At 46.0% G+C, this 26,696-nt stretch overlaps 1 protein-coding gene across 3 annotated transcripts; it reads right to left on the bottom strand.

Moving 5' to 3' along the window:
- Positions 1 to 442: 442 nt before the first annotated feature.
- On the bottom strand, positions 443 to 26,696 carry LOC134215721 (uncharacterized). Of its 3 annotated transcripts, none has more exons than XM_062694850.1 (3): positions 26,527 to 26,696; positions 26,312 to 26,458; positions 443 to 958 (listed from the first exon to the last, which is right to left on the bottom strand). In XM_062694850.1, exons 1-3 carry the CDS (start codon positions 26,590 to 26,592, stop codon positions 473 to 475), a joined length of 699 nt encoding a protein of 232 aa, XP_062550834.1. In that variant the 5' UTR covers positions 26,593 to 26,696; the 3' UTR covers positions 443 to 472. The 3 variants fall into 3 exon arrangements, with proteins under 3 accessions (XP_062550834.1, XP_062550835.1, XP_062550836.1); XM_062694851.1 differs by having other exon boundaries at positions 26,339 to 26,458; XM_062694852.1 differs by having other exon boundaries at positions 26,381 to 26,458.

The following is a 26,696-nucleotide window of genomic DNA, read 5'->3' as shown; positions in this document are numbered from 1 at the left end:
GGTCTAGACAATTTTCGGATTGATCCCTGGGCATAAAAGTATCATTGTGTTAGCCTCATGATATACGAATGCAAAAATGGTAACCTGGCTTAGAAACCTCGCAGTTAATAACTGTGGAAGTGCTTAATGAACACTAAGCTGCGAGGCAGCTCTGTCCCAGTGGGGGATGTAATGCCAATAAGAAGAAGAAGAAGAAGAAGACAGTTCAAATACAGTGCAGTAAGAACAGAAACTCATGTACCTAGACATGACAGAAGAGTGTTTGAGAAGTAAGAACAATCAGTCATATTGAATTAAATCTAATAGATCTCCTCAAACCTGGAAAATGGCATGCCATGAATCGCATTTTAGTCAAGATTTTTGGAGCTGGTTTCCGTTTATCATTTCATTATGTCTTGCACCTCACCATTCTATTTAAAAAAAAAAAACGTAGTAGAAGCATTCGAAATATATTTGATGTATAATCTAATATTTAAGTGTCAGACTTTCCACACGAAACGGATTTGGTATCTTCTGTTTTAGATTTTCCACATACAGGTCCGGGCTCCTTGGAGGACTCATTTTCGTCACGTGGTTTTTTAACCTCAGCTTCCGCTGTTGTACAGTGTCCAATGGTTGTTTCTATGTTGGATTGATAACACGGGCCTTTTTCTTTTTTCGATGTAGCTCCTGGTGCACCTCCGTCCTCTCCGTCCGTAGCGCTTTCTTTCATGCACTCAACAGAGCATCTGGGCGGTGGACAGCATCGTCCAGAGTGATCCTCCTCTTCGCCAATGCAGTTCTTTCGCATCATCGTCAGCAAATCTTCTTCGGCAATGGAACTTGGTTGAGGGAGGTGCATGCACTGGATACCCAGCTCGAAGTCGTAGTACGAGTAGTTGTGATAGGAATAGTACTCTGGGTTCTTGTAGTCACCAATTTTAGCACCTTCATCGATAGACGGTATTGGCCCTAGGCCCTGGAACGAAATAGCAGCAATTTAGAGCCTTACCAATTTCAAAAGGGCTAATCTGCCTGTAACCGCATATTTGTTGCATCTTTGCTGGGTATCCTATTCATATGGGACAAATATGCGATTAAAGGCAGTAAAAAAAATGTGAGTTTTCCTTGCGCACATGCATACATACATACATACACACATAGACACCTCAGCAGCAGGGACTTTGTCCAAGGGCTTGACGACCCCTCCCCAGCTGTCTGTGAGTCAGGGAGAACTGCCTAGGGCGTGGTGGGATTTAGCAGTGGGCTCTGCTAAAATCCCTCCCAAAAACCACAAGTGCCCGTAAGCAGACTCTATCAAAGCGACTGTGTGCCGCTTCAAAAGCACAAGCCCAGAGTGCCACTGGCACATCAGGGTTGATATCAGTAAGACCCTGATTATGGCATACTGGTTGCGTGTACTGGTTTCGTATTTGGATATTGTTATATTGTGAAGTGAGGGCTGGCAGTCTGACATTCTACTCTCTTAGTAGGGTCGGGTGACACTGACTCGAAACGGCGAGTGGGCTAATGGCTAGGCTGTCTTCCGTCCCATAAAACCGTGGCGGGCCTTGTAGCACGCTGCCCAATCCTGCCATCCAGTTTTGCCTACTGGGTGGGAGTAGGCTCAGATGCCCTTTCCTGACTTGCGCTGATCTGGCTCTGAACACGCAAGTGTCAACCCTTGCATGGCCTCCCTGCTTGCCGCAAGGCAGGCATAGATAACCATGGGATCACTAAAGGCGACTACTCCAGTAGGATTCGGCGGCAGCCGCAAGGGGGACCCATAAGAAATGAGTACTGAACGAAACCTATCTTTGGAGTTGAGGTGACGGACCCCTTTGCCAAAGGGGCCTAGCGAGGTCCCCTATTAAAGAGGGGCAAGTGGAGTGACGGCTGCTGCTATTGGCAGCACCGAAGAGTCTCCAGCGGTGGTGGGGAGTAGCCCTGCCTGCACGCCTGACGAGCCACTACCCGGGATACGGGTGGTGGCCGAGCAACTCGATGAGATCATCGAGTTCGTAAGCGGCAGGCAGAACACCAACAAGGAGCTCAAGCAGAGCCTGTTGGTGCTCCGGCGAGCTGTTCGTGTCGCAAGACAAGAACAGGTCGCTTACATCAGGCGTGTAGCGGAAGCAGAGAGGATAGCCAAAGGTACGCAGACCAAGACCCTCTCCTCCCCTAGCGATGTTACTGCGGCGAAAGAGGCGACCGCCCTTACGGCCAGTGAGGGCAAGAAAACGCCAAGTAAGAAGCGACCCAAACGCGCTACCATTAAGGCGAAGCGTCGCCTGGATGGTGCACCGGAGCCTGAAGGGCGTATGCCCAAGAAGGCGAAAGGCACTAGACAGGCACAAGTTGCTGAGCCACAAGCTGGCCCCAGCCAGCCATCGGTACCCGCCGAAGGGGATGCGAATCCTTGGCAACTGGTCAGTAGGGGGCGGAAGTCGAACACCCCTCGACCAATGAAGAAAGTGAGAGACAGAGGCGAGGCCTTGTTGGTGAAAACCGACAAGGACAAATACGCCGATGTCCTTAAATCGATGCGAGCGGCCGATAGCCTATCGGCCCTGGGCCAGGACGTGCGCAGCGTTAGACGTACCAAGAACGGTGAAATGATCTTGGTACTGAAGCGTGGCGCGCAATCCAGCGGGGCGGCTTACAAAAAGCTTGCCCAGGAGGTCTTGGGTGACGGCGCTCAGGTTAGGTCGTTGGGTGCGGAAGTGACCCTCCAGTGTAAGCAGCTGGATGAGGTCACGACCGCGGAAGACGTCGTCTCTGCCGTCAAAGAGCAGTGCGGCACAGAGGTTGAGCGGTCCTCTGTACGTCTAAGAGGGGGGTTCTTTGGTACGCAGGTAGCCTATCTCAGACTACCGGTGGCTGACGCCAAAAAGGTCATCGAGAAAAAGAAGCTGAAGATCGGCTGGTCAGTATGCCCAGTAAGCGTGCTCCAGCCACCTTCAGTGGACAGGTGCTACCGGTGCCTTGAGTCCGGGCACAAGTCTTATGACTGCAAGGGCCCAGACCGAAGCAAGATGTGTCGTCGCTGCGGCGAGGAGGGACACAAAGCACAGGAATGCGACAAGGCACCTAGGTGCCTTATCTGCGCCAGTAAGAAGCAGGCCCGGAACCATGCTATGGGCGGGCCTGCGTGTCCCTTCGGAGAAGCCAATCGGAAAAAGCCGTGCAAGTAACACAGCTGAATCTGAATCACTGTGCACCTGCCCAGCAGCTGCTGTGGCAGGCGGTCTCGGAGTCGAGGATCGATGTCGCCCTCCTGTCCGACCCGTACAACGTCCCTGCCGGCAACGGCAACTGGGTGGCGGACGGGTCTGGGTCGGCGGCAATTTGCACAACGGGCAGGTACCCCGTTCAAGAGGTTGTACACTCCTCCGCGGAGGGTGTCGCGATAGCCAAGATCAACGGGGTGTTCTATTGTAGCTGCTACGCCCCACCAAGGTGGCCAATGGAACAGTTCAACCAGATGATCGACAGGCTATCGGCCGACCTAGTAGGTCGGAGCCCGTTCGTTATAGCGGGAGACTTTAATGCTTGGGCAGTGGAATGGGGCAGCCGCTGCACCAATCAGAGGGGACAAGCGTTACTCGAGGCACTTGCAAAACTCGACGCAGTGCTTGTCAATGACGGAGCCAGTAGCACATTCCGTAGGAATGGGGTCGAGTCATGGATAGATGTAACGTTTGTCAGCCCTAGTCTGGTCTCGGACCTGGACTGGAGGGTAGACGAGGGCTACACCCATAGTGATCACCTAGCAATTCGCTTCAAGATCAATTATGGTGTGCAGCGTCCGAGGGCGGTGATCCCTGTCAGGTCCGTGGGTGGAAGACCACTCACTTCGACAGCGAAGTTTTCACCGCGGCCCTGGGACTGGAGGCCAACACCGACAGTCTAAGCGGGGATGCGCTGATAGCTGTCTTATCACGCGCGTGCGACGCTACTATGCCGAGGAAAGCCCTGCCAAGAAATGGCAGACGCCCGGTATACTGGTGGAGTGCCGAAATTGCAGCCCTACGATCAGCCTGCCTCAAGGCTAGACGTAGGACGCAACGAGCCCGCACCGAGGAGGAAAGAGCGGTCCGCCGGGAAGTGTTTCAAGCTGCGAGACTGGCCCTTAACAAGGCCATCAAGAGCAGCAAGAGAGCGTGCTTCGACAACCTGTGCGAGGGTGCCAATGCGAATCCGTGGGGTGACGCCTATAGGATCGTGATGGCCAAGACCAAAGGGGGCTCTTCACCCCCCGAACGGTCACCGGACCGGTTGGCGAGGATTATCGAAGTACTCTTCCGTCCCGAGCCACAAGTCCCTGGCCTCCTCCTGCGCTGCAAGGCGCTGGGAGTGTGGCCGAAATGGTGGCTCCGGTGACGAACGAAGAGTTACTCGCAGTGGCTAACACCCTTGCGATGAACAAAGCTCCAGGCCCCGATGGAGTTCCAAACAGTGCACTTAAGGCAGCGATCATAGCGAACCCGAACATGTTCAGGCTAGCTATGCAGAGATGCCTGGATGAGTGTTGTTTCCCTGAGAGATGGAAAAGGCAGAAGTTGGTACTGCTGCCGAAGGCCGGAAGCCTCCGGGTGACCCATCGGCGTACAGACCAATTTGCCTGATCGACACGACGGGTAAACTGCTCGAGAGGATCATCCTCAACAGGCTCACCCCGTATGCAGAGGGTACGGATGGCCTGTCGAGTAACCAGTTTGGTTTTCGGAAGGGTAAGTCCACGGTGGACGCTATCAATTCAGTCCTCAAGACTGCAGAGGTAGCGATCCAACGGAAAAGGCGAGGAATTCGATACTGTGCGTTGGTGACACTGGACGTGAAGAACGCTTTCAACAGCGCAAGCTGGGATGCCATCGCGCTCTCGTTACACCGGCTTAGCCTGCCGGTGGGACTGTACCGGATCTTGGAATGCTACTTCCAGAACCGTGTGCTGCTATACGAGACCGATGCCGGTCAGAAAAGTGTTCCTATTACCGCAGGAGTCCCGCAAGGGTCAATCCTGGGTCCGGTACTATGGAACCTGATGTATGACGGGGTTCTGAAGCTAAAGTTCCCTCCTGGTGTGAAGATCGTCGGCTTTGCTGACGATGTAACCCTAGAGGTCTACGGGGAGTCAATCCCGAAGTAGAGCTAACCGCAGAACACGCGATCAGCACTGTGGCGGACTGGATGAGTGCGAGAGGCCTTGAGCTCGCTCAACATAAGACGGAGGTGGTTATCGTCAGCAACCGTAAGTCGGCACAACATGCAGTTGTACACGTGGGAGACGTCGCGATCACTTCAAAGCGGAGTCTGAAGATTCTTGGGGTCATCATAGACGACAAGCTTACCTTCGGTAGGCATGTCGAATATGCGTGCAAGAAGGCTTCGACTGCTGTGGCGGCATTATCGAGGATGATGTCCAACAGCTCCAAGGTGTGCGCCAGTAGACGTAGGCTACTGGCAGGCGTTGCCGCATCTATTCTTAGGTACGGCGGCCCGTCCTAGGCAAAAGCACTGGGGTAACCAGTTACCTGCAGAAACTGGAGAGCACCTACCGCTTGATGTGTCTCAGGGTGATATCGGCCTACCGCACGGTATCGCGCGACGCATCCTGCGTGATAGCGAGTATGATGCCAGTCGGGCTGGTCATCCGGGAGGACGAGGAGTGTTTTGACCTACGTGGCACCAGAGGAGCCCGCGAGCGTACCAGGGTGACTTCGGTTGCCAGATGGCAGCGCGAGTGGGATAACTCCTCGAAAGGTAGGTGGACCCACCGGCTGATTCCTAACATATCAAGCTGGGTGGGGAGACCCCATGGGGAGGTTCACTTCCATCTGACACAATTCCTGTCAGGCCATGGCTGTTTCCGACAGTACCACCACAGGTTTGGACACGCGGAGGTCCCCGTGTGCCCTGACTGCCCAGGTGTTGACGAAACTGCAGAGCACATACTGTTTGTATGTCCTCGTTTCGACGTCGAAAGAAGAGCAATGCTAGACGTTTGCGGCCGGGACACAACTCCGGATAATCTTATCCAAAGGATGTGTCAAGCGGTGGAGAAGTGGAACGCAGTCTCGACTGCAACCACTCAGATTGCCTGCAGCTTGCAGAGAATCTGGCGCGCCGAGCAACAATCGACAAGCATGACTAACTTATGATTGGTAAGTTAGAGCGAAAGTGCCGAACGCGAAGAAGTGTGTGAATAGTCTGCCCATGCAGAGGTAATGGCGCAGCGGGTGGCAACCGAGATCGTCACCTCGAAGCATGGCAGAAGGGTGAATGAATAGGTGTATGTATGGACTGCACACGCCGCGCTGGGAGTAGCGCAGGAATGTTGGTTCCTACGACTACTGATACCCCGTGGCGTGGCAGAGGAGTGTGGGGGAGCATCCAAGTCAGTCTCACATGGTACGAAAGGAATGAGTTGAGTCGTGTTGAGCTAGTCTCATATGGCATGAATGAGGTGAGTCAGACTCACATGGTATGTCAGAAGTGGGAACCTAAGCGAAGAGTCCCACAAGGGATGCCAGGGGAGTGTTAGGTCGAATGACTCGAGTAGTATGTGTCAGCGCGAACTGAATGAAAGAGGTGAGCAGTCTCACATGGTACGATAAAGGTGGGCATAGAATTAGTCCCGCACGGCATGAGAAGGGTGGGCACAAAAGTTAGTCCCGCACGGCATGAGAAGGGTGGGCACACAAGTCAGACCCATAGGAGCGTTAATGTGTGTGCAAGCATGGAGCGTATGAGCATGAATCAAGGGTTTGGGGGGGCATACAAGTTAGACCCACATGGCATGAGAAGGGTGGGCACACAAGTTAGACCCGCACGGCATGACAGAGGTGCAACAGAGTATGTAGGGTGTGTTTGAGGGTGCGATAGAGCGAGCACCCAAGTCAGTCTCGCGTGGGACGAGTGCCTGTGTGAGCGATAATGAGCGAGTACGCTTAGTACTGCCGTCCCCCAGAAGTAGTACTGCGAGGTAGTTCCTGGGAAACGATGGTGGAGCCCAAGGAGTTTAGTCGGTATTACCGGTATGGTCGAGTCCGACGCTCCAATGCTCTTGGGTGTGCTAGTTTGGCAACTACAATGCACGTGTACGGGGTTAGTGGGTAAATGCATTCTCCCCGGTAAAAAAAAAAAAAAAAAAGACACCTCAGCAGCAGGGACTTTGTCCAAGGGCTTGACGACCCCTCCCCAAAGCCACTGCGAGTTAGACCGGGACCATCGTCCCTAACCCCTAATCCCAAGGCGTCAAGCGACCCGTGCCGAGGGGATGCATGGCCAGGGGGGTGAAATAATAAGCTAGGCTTTTAACGGAACCTGGGCACCCTCCACAGTAATTGTCCCTTACCGCGTCATGCTGGGCTCTGGCGTGGTGGACCTCTTTTCCCGAGCAACTCGTGGGACCAAAATGGAAAACCAAGTCAATTCTTCAATTAGTATGGTAGTAGTGTAGGCAACAATCCCTTCGCAAGAGGTGGGTTGTTCAGGTCTCCGCCTAGGAGGCCAGAGGCAATAGTCGGCAGCTCAGTGCGCAGCGCCAGCGTGGGTCACTCAACCTTCCTCTCGGCTATAAAAACGCCGGTAGGGGTTATTGACGGCCCATGGCTTGTGGAGGCGATGAACCGCAAACGCGATGGGCTTTCGGCCTTCGAGGTGGCGACGGAACAGCTGGACGCTATCATCGACTTTGCGTCATCGAAGCATAATATCAGCAAGGACCTCAAGAGGAGCTTGCAGAAACTTCGAAAGTCGATGCTGGACGCCAAGCTGGAGAGGGCGGTCGGGACGGCAAAGTGTAAACCCGTGAAATCGGTGGAGTCGAGGTCTACCCAGACTGAGGCCCAAGGATTCGCGGACTCGGGCAAGGTCGAATCGACCGAAGGCGTGCCAGCGAAGACGGTGGTGCCAAAGTCTACCCAGACTGAGGCTCAAGTATTTGCGGGTACGTCTGGGTGACTACTCCAACGGAGCAGACACAAAAACGGGGGAGACAGTCTCCAGGGGATGAGCTCCCTGGGGGCCGCTCCAAAACGCGGAGGGTTACTACCCCGAACAAGGGTAGTGGGGCTGGGAAGCTGAACCCCGGTCAGGTACCTCCAAAACCGGGGGAGGAAGGACCTGGAAAGGTCCGTCCACTCAGGAAAGACGGTGGTAAGGGGTTACGGCAGGCTGAAAGTTCTCAGCCGCACCATTCCAGGGAAATAGAGGAGGATGACGCCTCCTGGACCCTGGTCAAGAACAAGAGGAAACCGAAGACGTCAAGGGCCGAAAAGAAGGCCCAGGCGAATGAGGGTAGCAAGAAGTCTAGGGTAGGCGCCAATCGCTCCAGGGGCGATGCCCTAGTCATCACGGCGGACGAGGCTAAGTACTCGGATGTTTTGAAGGCGATGAGGAGTGACGTCAGGCTCGGTGAACTCGGCGCCGACGTACGTCGAATAAGACGTACCCGGATGTGCGATATGATACTCGAGCTGAAGCGGGGCGTCTCGCAAAAAGGCGCCGCCTACAAGAAGTTGGCGGAGGAGGTCCTAGGCGAGACGGTCAAGGTGAGGGCACTCACGACGGAGGTGAATCTAAGGGTTAAAGACCTGGACGAGATCACTGAAGTCGAAGAGCTCGTCACGGCACTGCGGCGACAGTGTGAAGTGGAGACGCCCACCGCAGCCGTACGGCTACGGAAAGGTCCGGCAGGGACGCAGGTAGCATTGGTTCGGCTATCTGCAGCGGACGCCTCCAAGGTAGTCAAGTTAGGGAGCGTCAAGGTGGGATGGTCGGTATGCCCTGTGCGCATATACGAGCAACCCGAAGTTTGCTTCAAGTGCCTGGAACCGGGGCACAAGCAATGGGACTGCAAAGGCCCTGACAGAAGCAATCTCTGCCGACGCTGCGGATTGGATGGACATAAGGCACAATGCTGCACGAACCCTCCCAATTGTTTGATTTGTTCCAGCAAAGCTGTGAACAGCAAGCACCCCATGGGGGGTTCGATGTGCCCGGCGTTTAAACGTGCTGCAAAATCAAAGTGCAGGTAACGTAGCTGGCTTGCTCAGCTTCGCCCGAGTGTTTGGCGTGCGCAGGTTTAGAGGAAACGACGGAACACGTGTTGTTCGTGTGCTCACGTTTTCGCGCAATGCGTGACCACATGCTTGCCACATGTAGTCTGGACACTACCCCGGACAACCTAGTTCGGAGGATGTGTAAAGATGAAGTTGGCTGGAACGCCGTTTTATCGGCTATCGCCCAAATCGTCTCGGAGCTACACAGAAGGTGGCGCGTGGACTCAAGGATGGCTAGTTCAGGCGCAAATAAGAAGTGGTCCAAGGGATCGGAGTCGGCTTCATGGGTCATACCTGTGGTCGAACTCGATCCTTTTATCGAACAAGTGGCCGCGCAAAGAACAATATGGTATCGTCGCTTTCGCGGCGTCGGTCAACCGGGCGGGTTCCGAGCCCGAGGACGGAAAGGGGTCCTCGTCAAGGCTGGGACAGGCGTAGGCCTCGCGTCGGCAAGTCCCTCTGTGTGCTGGCGAATAGGCCCTATCGCAAAAAGGTCAATTTGGGGTGCACGCGGCATCATCATTCTTGATACCAGTCGTGCAGAGGGAAGCAGGCGCGAAGTCGACCCTTCCCACCTTCCGAGGACATAGGCGTAGTAAGGCCACCTGGAAAGCCGGCAACGCGCTGGCACGATACCATGGTGTTCTTCTAAAAAAGCGAGTTACGATGTTCGGTGCTGCAAGGACACGCAGCTAACCTCGAGGGTGCGTTGTGCACTGGCCCCCCTTTGAAGCATTACTTTCTGGTTGTACCAAAGTGACTATGGGCTTGGCGGCAATGGAAACGGTTTAGCGGGTCGGGGATGTAGTCCTGCCTCCCTCGGTGATCCCTAACCCCGCACTTCCTGGTCAACCCAGGATGTCTGTTGAGCAGATTCCCCCTCCATTGTTTAGGAAGAAAAAAAAACACAGACACCTCGCTCACCCTGGCAGCATACAGGTCGCGGATGGGCTGCGGGGACCACTGTATGTAAATACGGTCCACGCGCGGTTGTTGTTGCCGGGGTGCTCTTCTCCAAACGTGAGTTAGTGAAAGAGTCCGTTAGGACTCTAGCACAGCTTGTGATCGACGGGTGGTGAGGCTACCACCTAGCAGTCGATGTGTTTCATAATGCCTTGTACGTTAGCATAAGTGTGAGCGTTCTCAATAGTCCCCTTGATGTACTGCTTGGTTGCGGGCCGGGCCGGGGGCCGGGGGCCGGGGTTGCGAAAAAGAATCCACGTGATTTGGAGAAACTTGAACCCTCAACCTCCTACTCTACAAGATAGGCATGATAATCCCCACACAACAAGATCACTAAAAGTCACGTTTGTGGAAAAGCCAGCAATATCCGAGTACGATGCTGGGTCATTAGGTCGAAGGCCATTAGGCCGAATGAGAACTGGGGAGTGAGAAATGAGTTGTGCGAAGTGAGGAAGAAGGAAGAAGGAAGAAGGAAGAAGGAAGAAGGAAGAAGGAAGAAGGAAGAAGGAAGAAGGAAGAAGGAAGAAGGAAGAAGGAAGAAGGAAGAAGGAAGAAGAAAGAAAGAAGATGGGAGAAAGAAGGAAGAAAACGGAAGAAAGAAGAAAGAAGAAGGAAGAAGAAGAAGAAAGAAGAGAGGTGAAAGAAGGTGGAAAGAAGATGGAAGAAGAAAACAGGAAGAAGGAAGAAGGAAGAAGGAAGAAGGAAGAAGGAAGAAGGAAGAAGGAAGAAGGAAGAAGGAAGAAGGAAGAAGGAAGAAGGAAGAAGGAAGAAGGAAAAAGGAAGAAGGAAGAAGGAAGAAGGAAGAAGGAAGAAGGAAGAAGAAAGAAAGAAGAAGGAAGAAGGAAGAAGGAAGATGGAAGAAGAAAGAATGAAAGAAGACGGGAGAAAGAAGAATAAATAAGGAAGAAGGAAAAAGGAAGAAGGAAGAAGGAAGAAGGAAGAAGGAAGAAGGAAGAAGGAAGAAGGAAGAAGGAAGAAGGAAGAAGGAAGAAGGAAGAAGGAAGAAGGAAGAAGGAAGAAGGAAGAAGGAAGAAGGAAGAAGGAAGAAGGAAGAAGGAAGAAGGAAGAAGGAAGAAGGAAGAAGGAAGAAGGAAGAAGGAAGAAGGAAGAAGGAAGAAGGAAGAAGGAAGAAGGAAGAAGGAAGAAGGAAGAAGGAAGAAGGAATAAGAAAGAAAGAAGATGGGAGAAAGAAGGAAGAAAACGGAAGAAAGAAGAAAGAAGAAGGAAGAAGAAGAAGAAAGAAGAGAGGTGAAAGATGGTGGAAAGAAGATGGAAGAAGAAAACAGGAAGAAGGAAGAAGGAAGAAGGAAGAAGGAAGAAGGAAGAAGGAAGAAGGAAGAAGGAAGAAGGAAGAAGGAAGAAGGAAGAAGAAAGAAGGAAGAAGGAAGAAGGAAGAAGGAAGAAGGAAGAAGGAAGAAGGAAGAAGGAAGAAGGAAGAAGGAAGAAGGAAGAAGGAAGAAGGAAGAAGGAAGAAGGAAGAAGGAAGAAGGAAGAAGGAAGAAGGAAGAAGGAAGAAGGAAGAAGGAAGAAGGAAGAAGGAAGAAGGAAGAAGGAAGAAGGAAGAAGGAAGAAGGAAGAAGGAAGAAGCTAGAAGGAAGAAGGAAGAAGGAAGAAGGAAGAAGGAAGATGGAAGAAGGAAGAAGGAATAAGAAAGAAAGAAGACGGAAGAAAGAAGGAAGAAAGAAGAAGGAAAAAGGAAGGTGTGAGGCAATATAATTTGCATGAAAACGATTTTTCGAATAAACGCATTTTCAAAAAAAAAACCTGTAATGAGTTGTGTTAAATTTGACTATTTTTTGTGCAAACAATTTCTCAAATTAGTAAAATTAACTAAATACCAGTCCTTGTTCATTTTAAATGCGCAATGGTTGTTGAAATAACTAAAAAGCATAGTAATTGTTACTGCTGTATTTGTTTATAAGCCCATAGTAGAACTAAATGCATATTGTGTGTGATACAAATACGATATGTAGACTGTACAAAATTAGTGGCGTTGTGTTTTTAATTTAATCCTTCAATATAGTATTTTTGACTGCGAAGCTTCTTTCAGTGTAGTCACTAAATCAATTTGTACTCGCTGTGCTCCCTGCCTTCTTGTATCTGCCGGGTCGGTAGCGAGCATCATCTTCTTGTAACATGTCCTTTCCATCGCACACTTCCAGCTTTAGCTACCTTCTGGACACTGGATCCGCCGTACAGTTGGGCGAGCTGATAGCTGATAGCTCCCCCACGCAAACCAACACCATCAACAGGTAGCGTAATCCTTCCTCTACTTATGGATGGTGTTGGTTTTTATTTATTTATTTATTTCGTCAAACATAATGTAGACTACATTAAAAAACTTATAACTATGTTCTCTTGTAACTAATGTTCCTAAAATATTTTCTTAGGCTCATACGAGGCATGGCTAAATCAATTGCTTCACAATACTGATTGTAAACAGACATCATTTGATTCATTGGACTAAATTTTGCATAATTTGTTCGATGATGACAGGTGGCAAACAAGTTTCGATTTCTCAATTGCCGAGTAGGAGTGTAAAAATTTAAACAAGACAATAGTTTGGTGGAATCAATGCGGTGCGAAACAATATCATTCACAAATGAGATCATGGCAAATTCACGACGCTTTTTTAATGATTGGATATCTATAAGCATACATCGCGCCTCGTACGACGGAAGTGGAATGTTGTCCACCCTAATTTGCGTAAGGCATATAAAAGGAATTGCTTTTGAATTGATTCTATTCGATCATCATGTGATTTCATATACGGAGACCATACAATGCTACAATATTCTATAATTGATCTGACATACGCAACGTACAAAGTTTTAATTGTATAAGGATCTTGAAAGTTGTAACTAAATCTTTTAATAAAACTGAGCATATTTGTTGCTCTATGGATAATAGTGTTGTAGTGGTCAGTAAAGGTTAGCTTAGCATCTAAGATTACACCCAAATCTCTAACCCTTTCACATTTTTGTACTGGTTGATTTCCTAGAGTTACAGTTATCGATGGTGTGCTCCGTTTTCTACTGAAAGTGATCAAATTACATTTCTTGACATTAAGTTGTAGTAAGCTTTTGTTACACCAGTTATCAAATATGCGTATTTCGTTCAAGTAGATGTCATTGTCAACAGTATTTTTGATTTCCATAAATAGTTTCATATCGTCCGCATAAATAAGGATTTTAAGATGCTTAAGAATGAGTGATATATCGTTTACAAACAATATGAATAGAAGAGGTCCTATATGCGAGCCTTGGGGAACTCCAGATGTTACATTGACTGGAAGCGACTGTTTCCCTTCAAATCGTACTATTTGTTGGCGGTCAGTTAAATACGATTTAATCCATTTAAGGAGTCTCATCTCAATTCCCAATTTCTCAAGCTTGAAAATCATCATAGGAATATCGAGTCTATCAAATGCTTTGCTAAAGTCTGTGTAAAGCGCCTCAACATGACTACCTTTGTCCATAGCATTCAATGAGTAATTTACAAATTCTAAAAGATTGGTTGTAGTCGAACGTCCTTTAAAGAACCCGTGTTGTGCATCTGTTATTATATGTTTTATTTGGTTGAACATCCTTCTATTGATGATTGATTCAAAAGTTTAGGAATACATGAAATAATGGCCACTCCACGATAATTTCTAATATCAGATTTTTCCTGATTTAAAAATTGGTATTAGAAAAGACTTCTTCCATTCTTTTGGAAAGCTACTGGTTTCTAAAGATAACTTGAATAACCAAAATAAAGGTGTCGTAAATTCGCTTGCCAACTTTTTCAAAAACATAGGTGGAATTCCATCTGGTCCGGATCCTTTTGAGACATCTAAATTCTGTAGAGCTGCCAAAATCTCCGTTGCATTAATTTGGTTTACACCAACACTGCTTAAATAGTCAGGAAAATGTGAAAATATTCATAATCACGATCACTTTCGGAAAATTCGGTATATGTCTCTTGAAAAAAGGTTGCAAAAAGAGTACAAATTTCATCAGCATTATCTCCTAATTTTTCATCTAAAGTCATTTTCGATGGAAAATTGCTGGATTTTAGCTTGGTTTTGGCATACTTGAAAAATTTTTTTGGACATGATTTGATTTCATTTTCGGTTTTAGCATTATACTCCGTAAGAGCCGAAGACATGGCTAAACTAAGTTGATCGCAAATATTCAAATAGTTTTCTAAATTTTCTTGACTTGTGTATTGTTTATAAAGTTTATGAGCCTTTTGCTTTCGGTTTTTCAAATTTTTGATTTGTTTGTTGAACCATATTGGGTTTTTGAGTTATAATTGCGACGTTTCCTCACGAATGGTACTTCATTCCGAACAATGTCTAATAAAATTGCATAAAAGTCTGTAACAGCACATTCAATGTCAGTTTGATTTTGTAAAATTTGTTGCCAATTAGCTCTGTTCAATTTTTGTTTAATGTTGTCAAAATTTGCATTTTTATAATCGAGAATATTTTCGAAATCATAGCCATAAGGATCATGGTTCCGATGCACAAATACAGAGTATTCTATTGCTGTGTGAAATGCTTCATTTTCCATAACGGCGATAGAGACTCATTTACACAGAAATCATCGAGAGTGTTTGTGAATAAAAAGTCCAAATAGCAATGTTGACAATTTTTTACATGATTTATTTGATTCAAGCCTAAACATGCAGTTTTTCAAAAATAAATTGTAAAGTCTCATTTTCACCGACAACTGGCAGCAAAATACTTTCATTCTCAGAATCTGGAATGAAGTCTGCATTACGTTGGTTGAAATCGCCGTAAATGTGAACTTTGAATTCAGGAGGAAAATGGGAAATAATTTCATCGGCATTATGGAAGAACTTTTCATATGAGGATTTACAAGCTTGATCTGGAGGAAAGTACACTGTTGCAAAAATGTGAGTTTCACCATCAATACATGCTCAAATTCATTAAATTTGGTAGAATCAATGAGCTCCGAATTATGTTTTGAGGAAATTGCGATGAGAACACCTCCGCCAGACATTCTTTGCGCTAAGACGAGATCTCGGTCATCTCTAAAAACATTATAATCACTACCAAAAACTTCCTCGCTTTTAACGCTTTCTGACCAACTTGTTTCAGTTCCTAAAATAACCGAGAAAGAGGAACTCAAAATTTGTTTATGTATTTCGTTCATTTTGATAGCACTTTTCATACGATTGAAGTTCTGACAGTATACAAGTAGTTCTGTTGCCTGTGCGTTTGATGAAGTTTTTGGTAGTTCGTCAATACCATTACAATTTTCTACGACTTCCTCCAATGAGTGCGTTAAGTTGATCGGAAGTACTATTTGTTGGTCACATTCTGCATCTCCCGACTGCGTCAATTCCTTTAAAACCCCGTCTGTTGGCAGGAGCATGAAGAACCATTGCTTTCCTCTAAGGAGTTCGTCAATTCTGGCAAAAACACTGACAGACACAGGGCCTCGGCGATGGAGATATTGCGTTGGTTGTTCTTGAATGGTTAGCAGCAAAGTATGGATTTAACACCTCTCCTCTCCGAAAAGCGATGGTTGGGCGGTACGGGTGTTGGCTTGATGGTGGTGGCGGTCGCGAAAAGTGTTCCTTAGCCGCCGCGAGCAGCTCTCTATCGCGCGGAAGTATAGGTGTATGGCTGTTTTGTTTGTCACTGCGCCACGGTGGGTAGTATGGTGGTGTTGATCAGTCTTATTGTTACAATAATTCCGTTTATGTTTCTGCTTATCACGCGATCTGTCTGTTTTTTTCTGCTTCTGTCGACGAATGCATGCATCAAACTCCGACCAGTCCCGTTTCCATATCCACCTCCCTTTCCAGCGCCATAGTGGGTCATAATCGCGCGGTTCCTTGTACTTTGCGTGGAAATTTAATTCGTCACGTGTCTTTTCTGGAATGGGGCGAGGCAGATTCAAATCAGGTTGATTATTTGATTCGAGGGACTGTAGACCATTAGTGTTTTTAGGTTCGGCAGCCAATTCCGTTTCGAGCGATTGCAGTGGGCTCTCGTTGTGGCATCCCATGATGTTGGTTGAAAGCGTTTTCAATTCATCTAGAATGTCAGTCCCCAGCCACGGGTTGGAGCACATGGTTACTGTAGAAGATAAATCCAGGGTGAGGCTACTAATTCGCCTCATTTCTTCGTTTAAAATTTTCATTTCTTTGGAAATGTCAGTTCTCATCGACTCCACTGAATTTGTTATAGTCACTTGTGCCATGGACATATCCAACGATTGATTAATTACAGAATTTCCAATAGAATCGTTGATCTTCTTGGATGTCAGCAAATTTTTTATTTCGCCCGGGTGAGCTTCGAGTCGATCAATGGCTTCATGAATTATGCCATCGCTTGTATTATTTACCGCTGCGCGATGAATCACTTCAGTGTTTTTATGAATTTGGTCTGCCAATTGCTCCTGTTGTTGCACTAGTGCATTGAATTCAAAGCTACCAGTAACAAGATGTATCCGTCACCCTTTTATCTTTCCCCCGCAACGAACTACGCTGGACAGCTACTCCCACGCAGGCGGCATGGAAATTACGAGGACATCCAACACAAGTCCACATTACTGAATCCTCGGACGAATCTAGCGAGCAAATTTCGCAACTCATTATCACTATACGACACCGACGCGCGACAATCAAAACGTATGCAAAAAGTAATAAAAACAAAAAAACAAAAAACGACTACGGTCGCTAGCAATTAAAAATACGTCCGACCCGATTGACGATCAATTGTGAAGTATTTGCGTGGGTGAGCTATCAGATACAAAAGCAGATAAGTCGTTTTGAAAATTTTGTCTTGATTTCTAAGCCACTCTGCATACCTAGTTTTTCAAAACTTGTCAAGAGTAACATATGATGAGGGCCTAATTTTTTTTCATGGATTTTTTATAAATCGATGTAACTCTAAAATGACAAGACCTACATAAAAGTGTTGTATGGCGGACTGTCGTGAAATTCCCAGAAGTTTTTTGGAAAAATATACAAAAAATAAAATACCGATTTCTACACTGAAAAAAATTAATTTAAAAAAATTAAAATCGATATTACAAAAAGACCTCATCTTAGAAATCGATGAAATTTTTTATGCAGATAGGTATTTTAATTATCTAAATTTGATGGGAATAATGTTCCAGTGACATATTTAAGGAAAAAAGTTTTTCTAACAAAAACTTTTTTCATGTCCATATTGAGTGAAAATTTATCAGCGCGTTTTATGCCTACAGCGCCAATTATAGGTTCAGCAGCCTATCATCAACCAACGACACATTTTGGACGTATAAAAATCTGTTTAGGAAGCAATTTAGCATAATCTAACATTAATGTGGACCAACATTTGAAATGGGTTTATGTTTTATTTTCAGTCCGCCATACAACATTTTTTATAGGTCTTGTCATTTTAGAGTTACATCGATTTATAAAAAATCCATGAAAAAAACAAGCAATGGGTAATGTTTTCAACATAACCGCGAGTAGACGTAGGACTTGTATAAACGTAACGTATTTACATTTAACTTCTATCTTTTGGATCTATGGAGTTTGATTATAGGTATTGATATTGGAAACGATAACTTCCATGCTGTGTAGAATTATTAGCAATTTGTTTATTCAAAACTTCTAGAAATAAAACTAATAATTAAATACATAATTAGAATTACTTTGTTTCTAACTATTAAGCCTTTATTGATTTTGATTCCAAACTCCGAGTCAAGTTTAATAATCTAATTTCTCAAAAATGAAAAACAAAGAATAAGATAAAGTTTATTTAAATATTCTTCTGGAAATTATTTTTTGCGGACTTTTTCAAAACATTTACATGTCATACAGCGAAATTTTTTAATCTAAAATGGATATTAACACTTCTGCTGATTGTGCATCTTTAATTGCTAATGCCTTCTACAAATAAATGAAAGTAGTTATTTTAATCAAATTTTTATTTTCATCAGTGTAGTTGTAGGAATCAGAACCATGTTTAAATGTACCAAGCACAACTTAACATATGGTCAGTCATATGACATAACTCGTACCCATCCCGGGATCATGTGGATTATGACACCAATCACCATTTTTCTTCATCCACCACCGCTGCCCTCGGCGATTGCATTCATAGCAACCGACACCACTGCATCCGACCATCATCAAGCACAGAATGACAAAAAAATGCGCCCACTTCTTTCATGCATATTCGCAGACCCACCGTCAGTTCTACCGCTGGCGACTGCATGCTGTGTAGATAAACACAACGAACGAATGAACGAAACGAAAAATACGCCATCAAAAAGCACGTCAGCACGCGCTGCTGTCACAAATTGTACTGACTCGCACACGGCAGGCAGTGCTTCTTTTATACAAAAAAAAAAAATCTTCCGGTAGACTCGAAGGCCCGTGACATACCGCATTCTGATGTCCGTGTTAGGAATGCACGGAATTGATTATATATGAAATTTTTACTGGCTTTGACAAGAATTGAAATTTTCAATAACTTATCGTTAATAATCTTAAGTTTCAATGAAATAGGCAAAATGGTGGAGAGTTTTCGAGTCGATTGATATATAAATCTTAAAAATACATTGAAAGATAAAGGCGCTAGTAACGTTCAAAATCTTCCCTTCCAGCGTAACGCTCTCGATTTCCAAAAATCTAAATGACACCCAGTATAGTAAAGAAAGACGTAAGTCCTACGTCAAAACAGTTGTTCTTATGTATGGCGACAATTGGTACACCGACCCCAGTACTTTTTTCGAAAAATCTTCCAGGCAGTTTTTTGTAAATCTTCTAAACATTACAGCCCCCACTGGGACATTGCTGCCTCGCTGCTTAGTGTTCATTCAACACTTCCACAGTTATTAACCGCGAGGTTTCTAAGCCAAGTTACCATTTTTGCATTCGTATATCATGTTATTATTTATTTATTCAGACTAAGGCCGAAGTGGCCTGTGCGGTATATGAGAGTCTTCTCCATTCGGCTCGGTCCATGGCTACACGTCGCCAACCACGCAGTCTACGGAGAGTCCGCAAGTCACCTTCCACCTGATCGATCCACCTTGCCCTTGTGCCCGTCGGATCGTTGTCGAGAACCATTTTCACCAGGTTACTGTCCGACATTCTGGCTACGTGCCCGGCCCACCTCAGTATTCCGATTTTCGCGGTGTGAACGATGGATGGTTCTCCCAACAGCTGATGCAACTCGTGGTTCATTCGCCTCCTCCACGAACCGTCCGCCATCTGCACCCCACCATAGATGGTACGCAGCACTTTCCTTTCGAAAACTCCAAGTGCGCGTTGGTCCTCTACGAGCATTGTCCAGGCCTCGTGTCCGTAGAGGACTACCGGTCTAATGAGCGTTTTGTAGATTGTCAGTTTGGTACGGCGGCGAACTCTATTCGATCGGAGCGTCTTGCGGAGTCCAAAGTACGTACGATTTCCAGCCACTATGCGTCTCCGAATTTCTCTGCTGGTGTCATTTTCGGCAGTCACCAGTGAGCCCAAGTACACAAATTCTTCTACCACCTCGATTTCGTCACCACCGATGCAAACTCGCGGTGGGTGGCTCACATTGTCTTCTCTTGAACCTCTTCCTATCATGTACTTCGTCTTCGACGTGTTGATGACTAGTCCGATCCGCTTAGCTTCCCTCTTCAGTCTGATGTAGGTTTCCTCCATCTTCTCAAAGTTATATCGTATATTATGAGGCTACCGTTTTTGTAGTAGTGGACGTGACATAACCAAATTTTTTTTTCGCCATCGCATCTTGTCGGCTCAGTGGGCAGAAAATATTCTATGCTTTTTTACAAATAATTATATGGCAACCGATTCTGTTATTTTGATCTTATGTTCTTCATACTCGAGGTTAGTTGTTCACTATAAATTTTCGTAGCAAATAACAAAGGGGCTCTTAAAAAAATCTATTGGGATTCTGAGCAGCATCTGCTCGAGATTCAGAGGAAAATTCGTTCGAGATTCTGAAAAGAATTCGTTTGGGATTCTAAACAGAATCCATTTGCAATGCTGTAAAGAATTCTGTCGGGAATCTGAACAGAATCCGATCAGAATGTTAAACACAATCCGTTTGGAATTCTAAATAAAATCCATTCGCGATTTTAAGCAGAATCCATTTGGAATTTGTTTGATATTTTGATATTTTTTTGATATTTTAAATAGAGTCCGTTTAGGATTCTGTTTGAAATTCTGAAAAGAATCCACTTAAACTTTCTCAACAGAATCTATTGTTGATAGTCAACGTAGTTTCTGGAGGATCAATTTCAGTTTAATTCTCCAAAACCTAACTTATTTTTACCTGTAGTTCAATGTTAAGTTCCCTTAAATCTGCGATTAAATACAAGTTTGCTATTATCATAACCCGAGGCGATAACATCGAAGTGCATTTGCTGTCGACCTACATATCCCGAGCAGCACAAGTCAGTCAAAAATGGTTGCAGCAACTGGATTGTGACCTAATCTGGTCACATATGAGTTGCAGTAACCTACGTGGAACATGTGTGTCACTAGGGATCATCTACATATGTATGTACGTGCTTCAACATCCTAGTGATGTGAACTTGACAGGTTCCCGAGTACATCGAGATATTAGGAATGATAAAAAGCTTTTCGTGTCATATAATGCTTATCAATGGGCCACACGTACTCTGTTCTCAGAATAACTTCGCGGGATGCAGGAAAAGGTTTGGAGGGATGTATGCGGCTCTTTGGGGATCACTGCCCTAGGGCGTTTTGCCTCGCCGAAATGCTATATGTTGGTTCAAAATGTAAAAAAAATCCAACCTTCATATCTATTATTTTGACACTTTTTTCGTCTGACATATATAACTTAAGGTCTAGTTTTGTTAAGGTCATCTTTTGGTTCCTCTTTTCCTTCATTTGTTTAATTAAACGGATGTGATGAAATTTGCATAAAAAGATTAGTAACGTAAGATAAATCATTGCACAATTGTACCATGCGTCTCCTTATGATGTTATGTTTATATACTAATGAATAGATAAGAAAGGCTCTTCTTCACTGAAAAAAAAAACTCACAGGAGCATACATAGGGTATAACGGTATAATATGCACCACTCCCCACCTTAAGACATTGCCTCGTGGGGCCCTCCTTAACCTAGCGGTAAGATACGCGGCTATAAAGCAATACCATGCTGAGGGTGGCTGGGTTCGATTCCCGGTGCCGGTCTAGGCAATTTTCGGCTTGGAAATTGTCTCGACTTCCCTGGGCATAAAAGTATCATCGTGTTAGCCACAATATAGGGTATGCAATCATGGTTTGAACTAGTGAAAAGCGTATCATGGTTTGAACCATTTTGAAATCTGTAGAAATTACCATCTCATTGGTAGGAAATGAACCTAAAACAGTATGAATGGCATATTTAGGTATACTAGAAGTGATAGAGTTTATTTAAACATTTGTACATATTGTTTAAGTAATATAATAAAGCGATTTAAAAACGTCCTGAATTAGCGCTAAATTCCCCCCACTTACTTACTTTACTTATGGATCCTGTACACCTCCGGTGGTGCAAAGGGCCGACTTGAAAGATCTCCATCCTGAGCGATGCCCGGCTATCGCTTTAACCTGTTGCCAGGTTAGATTTCGGTCGACTTCTTTTATTTCTTTATTGAGGCTTCTCCGCCATGAGCCTCTGGGTCTGCCTCTGCTGCGATGTCCCGCTGGGTTCCAGTCTAATGCTTGCTTACAGATTTCGTTTCCGCCCTACGTAGAGTGTGGCCGACCCAGCCCCACTTCCGATCCCGAATTTCTGTTGTTATCGGCCTCTGGTGACAACGACGATGGAGCTCGTTGTTTGAGATCCAGTTGTGAGGCCACCAGGCCCGAATAATATACCGCAGGCATCTGTTAATGAACACCTGCAGCCGTTGAGTGTTCTCCACTGATACACACCATGTTTCGCTAGCGTATAACAGCACAGATTTCACGTTAGAGTTGAAAATTCGTATTTTGGTGCGTTCACTTATTTGCCTGTTTTTCCAGATATTTCTTAAACTCGCAAAGGCAGCCCTTGCTTTCTTGATCCGTGCGCCTATGTCGATCTTGGTACCGCCGTCTGACGCCATTTGGCTACCAAGATATTGGAAGCTTTCAACATTCTCCACTAGTTGCCCGGCTACTGTGAAACTGGAAGGAGTCACCGTGTTTACATCCAACGATTTGGTTTTGTTGACGTTGATGACTAAACCTGCCGAGGAGGAGCGATTGGCAAGGTCGTTGAGCTTACTCTGCATATCAGAGCGCCGTTGCGCGAGTAGTGCAACGTCATCCGCCAATTCGAAGTCGTTTAGGTGCTCCATGGTTATAGGCTGCCATAACAGCCCGCGGTTTGGTTCACGGTCAATCGCATCTACCAGAATCTCATCGATTACGATGAGGAACAGTAACGGTGATAGAATACATCCTTGCCTCACACCAGCTACGACCCGGATAGGGTCGGACAGGACCCCATTGTGCAGCACTCTACACGAAAAGGCCTCGTACTGTGCTTCGATGAGGCCGATGATTTTCTCAGGAACCCCTTGCGTCTCAGGGCGCCCCACATATTCTCGTGATTGAGACGGTCGAAAGCTTTTTCGTAGTCAATGAATACCAAGTAAAGGGACTCTTGGAATTCGTTGACCTGCTCCGTGACAATATGGTCCACACAGGATCTTCCGGCACGGAATCCGGCTTGCTGCCGCCGGAGAGTCGCATCGATCTTCTCCTGAATCCGGGCTAGGATAATTTTGCACAGAACTTTGAGAACGGTACACAGCAACATAATGCCTCGCCAGTTATCGCATACAGTCAGGTCACCCTTTATGGGCACCTTCACTAAGATACCTTGCATCCAGTCGACCGAGAAAGTTGCGGTGTCCCAGATATTACGAAATAAACAATGCAGTAGTTGAGCGGATGTCATGGGGTCAGCTTTGAGCATCTCGGCTGATATGCGGTCGACCCCTGGGGCTTTATTCGATTTCATGCTTTGGATGGCTGTTTGAATCTCTAGCAGTGATGGAGCTTCGGTATTGACACGTGTTATACGTCGGATCCTAGGCAGATCATGCCGAGGTGGTGATGGCCTGGTTGGCACTTGAAAAAGTTGTTCGAAGTGCTCGAACCAGCGTTTCAGCTGGTCAGTTGGGTCGGTCAATAACTGATCATTCGCGTCTTTCACAGGCATCGTTGCATTCATCTTCGCCCCGCTTAAGCGTCGTGAGATATCGTAGAGGAGGCGAATGTCCCCGGTTGCGGCGGCTCTCTCTCCTTCGTCGGCCAGAGAGTCTGCCCACGCTCGCTTGTCCCGTCGACATGAGCGTTTTACTTCCTTCTCAAGAGCCGCGTATCGTTGACGGGCTAAGACTTTGGCTCCTCTGGTTTTCGATCGCTCTATCGCGGCTTTGGCTTCTCTTCGCTCCTCTATCTTCCTCCAGGTCTCATCGGTGATCCATTGTTTTCTCTGGGTGCGTAGTTCGCCCAGATTGTTCTCGCTGGTGGCGATGAAGGCATTCTTGATGGCGGTCCATTGGTCTTCCACGCTGCCACCTTCCGGAATATCTGCAGCACGCGTCTCCAGTTCTTCAACGAAGGACCGTTTCACCGTGGCATTTTCCAGTCGGCGTGTGTTGAATCGTCGTCCAACTCTTTCCTCCTGCCGACGAATCCGCGCAATGCGCAGGCGTATTTCGCCGATGAGGAGGTGATGATCAGACGCGATATCGGCACTACGTTTATTCCGTACATCAAGAAGGCTCCGTTTCCATTTTCGGCTGATGCAGATGTGGTCGATTTGATTTTCTGTAAAGCCGTCACGGGAGACCCACGTGACCTTGTGAACCGGTCGATGAGGGAAGAGCGATCCCCCGATCACCATGTCGTTATTACCACAAAATTCTGCGAACAGCTCGCTCATTTCTCCGAGACCATGGCGTCCCATAATGCGCTCATGGTTCGAGTGGTCGGATCCGATCTTCGCATTGAAGTCGCCCAAACAGATCTTGATATCACCCTTCGGAATTCTATCTACGACGGCATTGAGTTGACTGTAGAAGTTCTCTTTGTCTTGCAGATCGGCAGCATCGGTTGGCGCATAACATTGGATTATAGTAAGGTTTCGGACCCGTGTTCTAAATCTGGCAACGATTATTCTTTCACTTATAGGTTCGCACTTCATAAGCGCAGAGTGTGCCTGAGCGCTTAGCAGGAAGCCAACTCCGCGATGCCGGGGAGCGTGTTCACCTCGTAAACCAGAGTATAGCAGAACTTGTCCCGACGGCGTTCTGTGTTCTCCAAAGTTTGGCCAACGGACTTCACTCAGTCCCAGGATCTCAAGCTTCATGCGGCGTGCCTCATTGGCAAGTTGTGCCAATTTACCCTGCTGGGCTAGGGTTAAAACGTTCCATGTTCCTATTCGTGTCCGTTGTTTCGCGCTAAGAGTCGTCGCCGTAAAATCAGTCCGTATTCTTTCATTATCGGATTCTCGAACAAATTGATGTTTCGGGAACAGTAGGTTGTTGGCCCAAGGTTCCCTATCCACCGGGATGGGGCTGCCATCTTAGGTATAGCTTCCGGGGAATAGCATTTCATACTCAGCCGCTGGATGCCAGAACAGACGCTGTTGGAGCCGCACCTCCTTGGTGGACAGACGCTCGATCAGTCGGGTCAAATTTGTTTAAAGTCCCACCCAACACCAGGACTAGGCTAGTGCGCTTTGAGCGGCACACGGTCGCTTTGATAGGGCCTGCTTGGGGACACATGCAGCTTTTTATAGAAGTTCAACAGAGCCCACTGTCGAACCCCACCACATCCTAGGCAGACCCCACAGTACGCACCCTCTCACTCTAGCTGATGTCAGAAGGACCAAGGAAAATTCCCCCCACCAGTGGCATAATTTCAAAAAGCTCGTAAAGGACGCATTTTATGACACAGGAGTGAGATCAATATATCAAAAGAAAGCTATTTTTATCTGTAATCGATTGACATCATCATACAATTGGGAAACAGTTTTAAATAGTTAAAATAGTTACATTTATACAAGGTAAAAACTGATCATGGTTTGAACTAAATTCGTACCATGGTTTGAACTTGTAAATGCAGTCATATTCTGCTGCTGTCCGCTAGAAGCGCTGCATGCGCCTAGCTGGAGCATTTCGTTTACATTTCCAATATGAAAAAATCGCAATTTTCATATCGATAATTTAGACGATTTTCACACGTTTCAAGTTACTAATCTAATGCGAGAAGATGAATAGTAAAACAAATTTGCTTTTCTATAGATTTCCTCAGCGTTTCATGCATGTCATTAGTATTATATTTAGGAGCTGCTGGCTGCTGCAGTAGTTCAAACCATGGTACGATTTTAGTTCAAACCATGAACAATGTAGTTCAAGCCATGGTACGAATCAAAGTTATGTAATTATTAAGTTTTTTCAATGAAACTAAGCATAATTATGTGCACCCAGGATGTTTTTAGTAAGATAATGAACAAAGCTTCCATATAAAATAGAAAGCGCAGTTCTAACATGTCCCTTTAATGAAATAAATCAACTTTGTTTTGACGGCTCATCTGAAACCCGCCATTTGGTTCAAACCATGATTGGATACCCTATACTAATGCGAAAATGGTTGGCTAAGAAACCTCACGGTTAATAACTGTGGAAGTGCTGAATGAACACTAAGCTGCGAGGCGGCAATGTCCCAGTGGGGGATGTAATGCCAATAAGAAGAAGAAGAAGAAGAAGTCGCTGTGGAAATGACGAAAACCGTAGAAGTGGTAGCTATATGACTACCAAGCCCAAGTTCTTTCGAAGAATTTCCAGTAAAAACATTAAATAATTCTAAGTGGAAATTAAATAGAATTTCCTGTGGGAATTATGAAGGATTTTCGGTGGGAATTCAAAAAAAATCCAAGGAAAATTACAATGAATTGCCTGTGTATTTTGCAAAACTTTATTAAGGCGTTTAGAAAAAACCGTTGAATATCGGTAATTTTCAAGTGGTGTCCATAATTCCAGATCACTCTTAGGGAATTCGAAAGATTTCCTTGTGGAAAGTCAAAAGTTACACACAATTTTGTAATGTGGATTAACCTGTGGTCATTTCGATCAAATGTCATTCACTTGAATGTCGTCGTCGACTAGAAGTGATTTGGACGTTCACCGTCAAGCATAATTTCGTCACATGGCCCGATTCATGACCAGCGCCCATAGTAACATTTTGGAACTGTATTCAACAAAAACAAATAAAAATATACGGGTGCATGGAATAGAGAGTTAATATAAAAAAAAACAAACGTGCTTGCAGTTTTATGAAATCCTGACGTACGGTTTCGCCCGCGTGCAGCTCCCGGAAAACGAACTTTTTCACCTTTCCCAGATTTTCATAGGATTTGAAGTCGTCCGTCTTGATTTGGTTACGAATCGATGGTTTGGTAGCGTAAATGTTCTGAAGGAATGACGGTGGATCAGTGAGATCTTTGACAATTGCTCTGTTATCTGATTTGGACTTCTTACCTGGAGAACAAAAACTTGGGAGCTGGAGCAAAATTTTCTTGGAGTTTTTTGAATAAACCGAAACATGTTTGACAGTGCAACAGGTAGTCAGATTGTCAGATTATGAGGTAATAAATTTATATTAAAAGTATGTCATGATGTATTTCACAGAGAACAAGTTACCAAGGACT

The sequence above is a fragment of the Armigeres subalbatus genome, chromosome 2 (genome assembly GCF_024139115.2).
Source record: "Armigeres subalbatus isolate Guangzhou_Male chromosome 2, GZ_Asu_2, whole genome shotgun sequence".
NCBI lineage: Eukaryota > Metazoa > Arthropoda > Insecta > Diptera > Culicidae > Armigeres > Armigeres subalbatus.
Note: the sequence above shows the minus strand (reverse complement) of the source record. Positions and strands in the feature narration are given on the sequence as shown.